This window comes from Lottia gigantea (assembly GCF_000327385.1).
Source record: "Lottia gigantea unplaced genomic scaffold LOTGIsca_59, whole genome shotgun sequence".
Taxonomy (NCBI): Eukaryota; Metazoa; Mollusca; class Gastropoda; family Lottiidae; genus Lottia; species Lottia gigantea.
The window spans coordinates 96,940-106,313 of record NW_008710013.1 but is presented as its reverse complement, the minus strand read 5'-3'; the positions used below and the strand labels follow the sequence as shown (position 1 = coordinate 106,313).

The 9,374-nt window shown below is 30.9% G+C and overlaps 1 protein-coding gene across 1 annotated transcript in view; it reads right to left on the bottom strand.

The window, feature by feature from the left end:
• Nucleotides 1–2,791: 2,791 nt before the first annotated feature.
• The window catches only part of LOTGIDRAFT_220094 (hypothetical protein), a gene marked incomplete at its 3' end in the record, with an annotated part of 33,280 nt that continues 26,697 nt past the window's right edge, over nucleotides 2,792–9,374 (bottom strand). The window contains exons 20-27 of the mRNA XM_009063595.1: nucleotides 9,219–9,345; nucleotides 8,657–8,875; nucleotides 8,100–8,319; nucleotides 6,282–6,433; nucleotides 5,727–5,967; nucleotides 3,797–3,946; nucleotides 3,295–3,416; nucleotides 2,792–3,034 (exon numbers count right to left, since the gene is read on the bottom strand). Coding sequence (XP_009061843.1) covers nucleotides 2,792–3,034; nucleotides 3,295–3,416; nucleotides 3,797–3,946; nucleotides 5,727–5,967; nucleotides 6,282–6,433; nucleotides 8,100–8,319; nucleotides 8,657–8,875; nucleotides 9,219–9,345 — 1,474 coding nt within the window. The remainder of the gene's footprint in view (nucleotides 3,035–3,294; nucleotides 3,417–3,796; nucleotides 3,947–5,726; nucleotides 5,968–6,281; nucleotides 6,434–8,099; nucleotides 8,320–8,656; nucleotides 8,876–9,218; nucleotides 9,346–9,374) is intronic.

Genomic DNA, 9,374 nt, shown 5'->3' with positions numbered 1-9,374 from the left:
TATCTTTAATATCATCCGCTGATAAGTATATCAAGGTTATCTCCCTTGAACTAAGGGAAATAACTCTTCATCAATCAAACAGTGTGAGTCAAGTGCAAAATATTAGTGCAAGAGATAAGGGTAATATCAGTGCAAAGATGCATTACTAAAACAATTCGCTTGCGCTTTGAGCATTAAAGCCACCAATAGATAGAAAATGAAAAAAACACTTTGATTCAACTGCCTCAAAAAAAAATGGCTCACAGTTGAGAGTCTTTCAAAATGGTACTGATATGTCAGTTGTCCATGAGTATAGATCATGTAACATTTCAAAATTATAACATTGTTTTTAATTCTTTTTTAACTAAGCAGAGGTGGTTGTTGTATTTCTATTCTGAAACCTGATACACAATAATAGTTAGTAAAGAAAATAAATTTTGTACGACTAGATACCCATTCAAGGTTCATTTTAAAAGTTATAAGGTTTTTATTAACTAGATTATTACTTGTGGGGTTTTGTAAACAAATCCTGATGCAGTTGAAACCTAGGTTATTTTACCACCAACTATCTGCAGATTAATATAATAGCATGCTCACACATTGAGTGTGTTTTACCTTCATTTCAATGATCTCAGCTTTCTCTGATGCCCTGATAGCTTCCATTTCTAACCTGAGCTCCTCCTCCACTTCATCATCAAGTTCTTTATATTTATACGTTTCCTATGAGGTTATGTACATGCATGTTAGAAAGCTCATACATTATTATGATATACACCACAATGTCAGGCATAATATTGTTAGTATTGGGGTATAGTGGTTAAAGGATTAAAATAAAATATGATGTCAATCACATAAAAAGGTTTTAATACTTGTTCAAAACAGATATTTTCTCATATTGAATATATTTTAGTTAATAAATATACTGGTATGTAATATTGTATATATCTTAATATTTAATATAAATAATTATATTCAAAATAGATAGCTTGCCAGGCAAGGTAACAAACGCCCACTACCAGGTATCAGAAATGATATCAAAGTCGTACGTGGCTTAATAATTAATTTTTATATAATCTTATTAATATTTTTAAGTCAAGACAAATCTCAAAAACAGTATATTATCATTAAATTTAAAAAATGAACGAGGTCTCATTTACAGACACAACAGCAATAACTCTGAAACCATTCATCTGATTGTTTTGTTACCATTTTCAAACTTGACTCAGATCTTAATCTTATCAATATATCCATACGCACCAAGATTCATCTAGATCAGATAAAAACTGTAGACTCTATCATGCCTACAAGGTTAATTTGACGTGTTTTTAATAATTCTGAAACCTTGCCCCCAATTAATACCAATTTTTTGTACTTAAACTTAGATCCCAATATATATATATTTATATATATATACACGCATACAAGGTTTCATCAAGATAACATAAAAACTGTAGTCTACAAGCCCAATTTGACACATTTTTTCTTTTCTAAGTCAAGAGCAATAACTCTGAAACAGTTCAAACTGTATCGAACTTTAACAAGATTTCATTAATGATGGACGGATAAGGGTGACAGTAATATATATCCACATTTCCATTTGGGTGTATAAAAACAAGTAATGTCTTTTAGGACACAAATTTTGTTAAGAATAATCTGATTTACTTATGTAGATGACTATGTCGCGACTCACTGGGCATAGGAGAAAACCTTACAAACAAATAAAACCTTTTTATGAAAATATGGAAAAATAGTTGCAACAAAATTAATGCAAAACGATAACAACAATTACAAAATAAATCTCATAACAACAATTACTAAATTAATCTGAATACAACAATTACTAATTAATCTGATAACAACAATTACTAATTAATCTGATAACAACAATTACTAAATAAATTTGTAGTCCATAAAAACACATTACAAAAAATGACTTAAAATAATTTGATGGAACACAAAATATTTAAAACAAAATTTAGTATCTATTTCTATTTAAAGAACATAATATATTCACAAAAACAATGCTGGCAGCACTGCTAATAATTGGAGAAAAATATGTAAATTTGACTAAATTCATATAAGACTGAATGAAATCAATTCAAAATCAAATTTGCGAACTAAATTATGACAAAGAAAAGTGAAGTTTTATTTTAAAAGGAACAAAATGAACAGAGTTTGAAATGAGAAAACATAGAAGAACAATGAAAGATTTTCATCTACAACCTTTCTTTAAGAAATCTCTTAGTTATACAGTGATAAATAAGTGGTATATTGGTGTAATAATATAATATTATTATGTATCAGATTGAAAGTACTTTCATCATATTCATTCTAATCCAAAACTTTCAAAACCTTATAAGGTAGCATTAATTTTATATAGTTATGGTCAAACATCTAATGCTTATATTTCAAAATCATATCTTATGTTAAATAATCCCATACCATGAATGACTCAGGAATTATGCCAATTATTGTTTAAACTAGTTGTTCGTGAACAAGCTTAGTGAACATGGGCAATAAATTAAAAGTCTTTTCAATCTGAACACTATACAAGTACATTATAAAAAGACAGGCCAAAATTGCTGCTATGTGCATTAGTTAGTAAAAGCTCTGTTCAGTTGTTAGTATAGTACTGCTAGTTCATTGATTGCATAAATTATTCAAAAAATATGACATTGAACAAATCTAATGTCAGTTTGATTTCTGGTTAAAAAAAATAATTTGGGTAGAAAATTCTAGCTTTTTAAGATTTTAACCAAAAAGGCTAAAAAGAAATTTGGAGGAATTTTATGAAAGTGAAGGAAATTTCAGGTTATAAAAATAACTTTGATTTGTTCAATGTCTTATTAAGAATGGAATGATGCTGTAATAGAGATAAAATTACTAAAAACAACAATACCTCTAGGTGTTTCATGAGTACAGCAACCACCACATTTACTAGCACAAACTGAGCCATCAACACAAACACCACAAAATATACTGGAGAAATGAATGGACTGACACAGCAATTGACCAAACAGTTGTCACTAGCATTACAATCACCACGTAATGTATCCTGAAATAGATAAAGTTAAGAATGAATGCAAGCTAATATATACATGCAAGATATAACAACTTTATATCTGTTGCTTACTATTATTACACTTATTTCCATTTCTGCGGTTGGAATAAAATGAACATGAGGTGTGGTGACTATCATATTTTGTGGCAGAGAAATAGCTCCATCGATAGTGAATTTTGATTGTTGTATGCAAGGTGAATAGGTGCCGAGGTTTCACTGTTTGCCTAATATTTGCATGTGTATTTTTTTCTTACCTTCATTATACCATTCCAGTTGTCACCAGTAGCAACACGGAACAATGTTAAGAATGCCATACCAAAATCTCGGAAATGAGCGTGTTCACCCAAACCTTCACATGGATGTTCTTGGGAGCATTCTAAAAAGTCAGGTTATATTTATCAGAAACTTATAAACAAGGTCAAGACGGAATAAAATATTATTTTATTGCACTGCAAAAGCAAAGTTGAAATGACATTTCTCAGAGATTTTTATTACTCATTTCAATATTCATTGTTGTCATGCAATGGAAGTGCTAGTTCCTGGAAGGGTGGTCACAAATAGAGAACAAATGTCAGAATTAGATTCCAGAAATGCTGTAGAAGCAACATAGACACAAGCCTTCATTTTCAAAATAAAAATTGATTTGGTATATTCATATTTTTTGGCAAAATCTTATAATAATCATATTTTGAAATTGCACTGGGGGATGTTCAGGTAGTTATTAATACTTGTCACTCAGTTTAGCCTTTAACTTACCCAATCTGCCAAACAATTCAACTCCCAGAGCAGCAAATATGAAGAATAGTAGAAAGAAGAGGAGGCCAAGATTACCAACTTGTGGTAAGGCTTGTATCACAGTATCTAGCAATGCTCTAATACCTTTAGCCATCTTTAATAACTTTAACACTGAAATCACAAAGATAGCTTGCCAGACAAGGTAATATACGCCCACTGGCAGTTTTGATTTTGAATAAAAATATTTAGCAGTACAATAACAATCACTAGTATGAAATATTCAACCTTCAGTCATACACTCTTTTTAAACTCTTTAGGGCGATACTAAATAATATTGAGTATGAGTTATTGCCCTTGTTCTTGTAAACATGTTCAATCTTTAGCTTGTGAAAACTCTAGAAGGCAAATATTCAATCTTCAGGACTGAATAATAAAACAAGGTTTTTTTTCTGGTCAAAATCCAGAAAGAATCATGCCTTTTAGTGTTTAAGAGCTAAATTTGAAAGCGGTTTCAAGAACAAGGGCAATAACTCATACTAAATATTTTTCAATTCTTCTGATTTTCAATAGGGTTCATCCTTGGGTGATAACCAAAACTCAAGCCAAATTTCGTTAAAATCTGTCAAGAATTGTCCCTTCTAGAGTGTTTACAAGCTAAAATTTGAACGCGTTTTCAAGAACAAGAGCAATAACTCATACTAAATATTTTTCAATTTGTCTGATTTTCAATATAGTTTATCCATGGGTGATAACTAACACTCATGCCAAGTTTTGTCAAAATCCGTCAAGAATTGTGCCTTCTAGAGTGTTTACGAACTAAAAATTGAACGCGTTTTCAAGAACAAGGGCAATAACTAATACTAAATATTTTTCAAATTTTCTGATTACAACCACTCACACCAAGTTTCGTCAAAATACATCAAGAATTGTGCCTTCTAGAGTGTTTACAAGCTAAAATTGAAAATCACGAAAATTGAAAAATAGTGAGTATGAGTTATTGCCCTTGTTCTTGAAAGCGTTTTCAATTATTACATCATGAAAACTTTGGAAGGCAAATATTCGATCTTCAGCGCGGGACTGAATAATAAAACCAAGTTCTGTCAAAATCCAGCAAGAATCATGCCTTTTAGTGTTTAAGAGCTAAATTTGAAAGCGTTTTCAAGAACAAGGGCAATAACTACATATGTTTCAATTCTTCTGATTTTCAATAGGGTTCATCCTTGGGTGATTACGAACATTCATACCAAGTTTCATTAAAATCCATCACGAATTGTTTCTTCTAGAATGATTACGAGCTAAAAATTGAACAAGTTTTCAAGAGTAAGGGCAATAACTCATACCAAATATTTTTCAATTCTTCTGATTTTCAATAGGGTTCATCCTTGGGTGATTACGAACATTCATACCAAGTTTCATTAAAATCCATCACGAATTGTTTCTTCTAGAGTGTTTACGAGCTAAAAATTGAACAAGTTTTCAAGAGTAAGGGCAATAACTCATACTAAATATTTTTCGATTTTTCTGATTTTCAATAGGGTTTATCCATGGATAACAAAAACTCATGCCAAGTTTCGTTAAAATTCGTCACGAATTGTCCCTTCTAGAGTGTTTACAAGCTAAAAATTCAATGCGTTTTCAAGAACAAGGGCAATAACTCATACTAAATATTTTTCAATTCTTCTGATTTTCAATAGGGTTCATCCTTGGGTGATTGCAAACAATCATACCAAGTTTTGTCAAAATCCTTCAAGAATTGTGTCTTGCAGAATTGTGGACAGACGGACGGACTGACATGGGTGACGGCAATATATGCCCCCCATTTCATGTGGGCGTATAAAAATCATATTTAAATTTAGTATAGTTTCTAAAACTATTGGAAATAAAATAGAGGCAACACTTTAAAGTTTAGCTGTCATTAATTTGTCTATACAAAAAGTTGTGTGAAACGTACCTCTAGCAATACGTAGAACTCTCATAACCCTAATAATAGTAGGATTAATAGGTATGACATTGGTTTCCATTTCTTCTAGTATAATACCCACTATAGATAAAATAACTATAAATATATCTAACTGATTCCACCGATCTTTTATATATCGTATAAAACCTAATGCTATTATTTTCATTGCAGCTTCCAGAATAAATACACTGGTGAAAAAATAGTTGAATATCTTCAGAGCAAATTTCAGTTCCTGGAAAAGATATCATTAATTATGATGAGAAATAATGACCGACCAACTTTTTTTTCCATTTTCAACTGTAGAAGGATCTCTATGTTTCCTAACATGAGGTCATTATGATATTTGCTTTTTCAGTATCAACAAAAATGTTTTTCAGAGAACCATGAATGGTTCAAGTCATTTAAATAGGTGATTAAGTTATTCAGATAGGAATAATGTTATCAACAGGTTCAGAATATTTGAAATATTAACAACATAATATATAAGTTAGTTTCAACAAATAAACTGTCAAAATAGCAAAAAAATTCTTAAATGGTAAAACTTACAGGAGGCATCATGTAATATTCCATTGCCATGGAGATGACATTGAGACCTATGACCCCAGCTATAGCAAGGTCAAAATATTTACTATTTATAACTGTATGGATAAGAAGACGACATTTGGAATATTCTGCCCAATAAGGTGGTTCTCGTAACCCTAAAAATGCAAAAGAATTTAAACTATAATTAACAAGGAATTATAACAAATAAACATTGAGGATCCAAACAAATTTTCTCATTTCATTTCAATCAAAATGTACCTTTCTTCCCAAAATATCCAAGGGCAAGATGAATTTCAGTATCTGAGTATTTTTTGTCTAAAAAATCAAAAAGGCGAACTAAATAATCAAACAGTTGAATGTTAATTGAAGTTCATTCATTTGATATCATTGAGAAACAAAGCCATCAGGGGAATATGAAAATGGACAATGACAACACGCCTCCAGATCAAATCAAAATCTAAAAAATAGAGTAAATAAATAGATAAGAGATTAATCATATAATATATATCATACATACATCTACAGATTATATCATAAAAAACCCAAATATATTTTAACACAAATATAGATATTGCTCATTTTGATCCAAAAGATTATATGATATGATCTTCACCAAGTGAAGTAATTTTTCCCAAACGAATAACATATCATTCCAAGACATTACCACAATCATATGTATTAAGTATGCTTGATCTCTAAATTCATCTGCTTTCGGAAGCTAGTATGCTGCACTCTCTCCACTCACAAGCTATGCTCTTCATGCATTAAGGAACTTCAAATCACCGAGACAAGGTAATCATGACCATAATGCAGTGCTAATAGGGTATGATGTCATGTGTAATGTCACTATAACAATATCTAGAAATAATACAAGGTCTGTAAAATACTGAGTCTGGTAAAAGTTATATACTGGTAGAGATAATTTGCCATGCCACATTGCATTATGTTTTATAACATTTACTAATACTACACATTGTACAACATCAATAAGGTCCTGCAAAAAAAAAATCATGACTGCATATAAACCTGCTAGTTATTTACAAATGTCTCTATTTGTTGCATCTCATTTATAATGTCACAATCAGAACAAAGAAAGTATGAAAAGTGGTTTACTAACTATCTCCAGTGTGAAAACTCCATAGCTAGTTGGCTATTATCTTAAAAAAAAAATTTAAGACTGAGAGTTGCTCTGAAATTGTGCTTGAATGTATGTGAGGATGCATATGAAATTAATCACTTGCTCATCTATTTACATCCCATATTCATGCCAAATGAAAAAATACTTTAAAAGGTAATTAACTCTTTAGAGCCACTCTTATATAAAAGCCCCAAAACCAAAATAATCCTATAAATGCATGGTGTAGCATAATCTATTTGTTCAAGACAATCTTTATATGAAATCTACAACCAGTGGTGGATTCTATATGCATGCATAACTTTCACATAATATTGTTACCATGTTTCTTGCAAAGATAGTTTCACATTCAGTTTTATGGTATGATGTTCAACCAATCTTGATAAAATGATTACCAAAAATCAAATTCAATTACCAGTGCACATATATAAATTGAATCAGATGTTTTGAATTATGAATTGTGATTAGATAGCGCATGTTAATATCTTATTATGGTAGGCCAAAAATATTAGATTGGGATTTAAGACATGCTTCAACAAGAATGAGGAGGAATTAATAATGTGTATTAGTATCAACTAATTAAACAGAAAAACTATAGCCTGTGACAAATAACACCCCAATACCATCTAGGTGTGCAAGACTACAAATAGCCTTGATTAACAAGCCAGACTCAGTATATTACAAACCAGCTTTCTTAGTGGAAATTCCCTCACTCTTGCGCTTCTTCTCTAACTTTTCTTGTCTTTTGGCAAATCTGGCAGCCCGTTCTTCAATTTCTTGTGATTCTCGACATTTGTGAAAATTTTCCACTACAACTCCCACGAACATGTTCAATACAAAGAAGCCAACCAATAGGAGAAATGATATGAAATAAAGCAGACGCCATTCACTGTAGTTTTCTTGCGGCTGGAAAAAGTGGAATATAGAAATAAAAACAGTATGTTAAAAGTAAACATTTTGTTGAAATTTGAATTATTTTATCAACTTATATACAAGCTTAACTCTAGTTGATTCTCTATTGCAGGTGTCCATAACATGGGTCTATTTGCATACTTAAAGAACATGGATACTGTTTTAAAATTTTTCCATGCAGATTTCGCTATTGAGTACAGTTGTCAAATTATTATAATGGGCTAAAAATCCATAAATAGTGACTCTTAAGATTCAAAAGTCTTCAGGCATCAGGATGAACATGAGAACATGACGTCACTAGCTTTGTTTCAAAAGTAACAGAATAGCATACCTGTTGATCAACACCTACAGCATCTAAACCAGTATACATAATACTGACCCAACCATCTTTAGATGCTAACACAAACAGGGCCATTAACGCCATACCAATATTATCAAAGTTATATTTCTGGTTGATCCAGATATTACGTTTATCTGCTAGACATTGTGTTTTATTTTGGATATGTGTTACATCTGGTCCTTTACAGTAGTAGAATGAGCCTTTAAATAACTGAAACAAAAGGTTAGATTGATAGTTTTATGATATTTTATAATCACTATATAAGTCTTCCTATTGGCAGTTAAAAATCTCTTTAAACTCAATGAAAAAGGTTAGGGTTATCACAGCACCTCTTCAGTAAGTATGCAGTTCATCTGAGTAATTGTAGATCAAACCCCTTGCACACCAAAACTCCTTGTGAAGCATTGGCTGGCTCAATTACATTCAAACCTGTTGACTGAATTACTATTTTGTTTCCTCTATCCTGATCAATTGATTCATTAACCCTCTAAAACACAAGCGCCAAATTTACCTCCACCATCATTAGATTAATAATATTAGTATATAGACTTACCTGAACACCAAGAATACCAAATATAATAAAGAATGTACAACAGATAAAAACAATATTTCCAATAGGACGTAATGATGATAATAATGTTTGTACAACCAATTTTAATCCTGGAGCTCGACTTATCACTCTGAAAAAAATATTTAGTAATTAGTAATC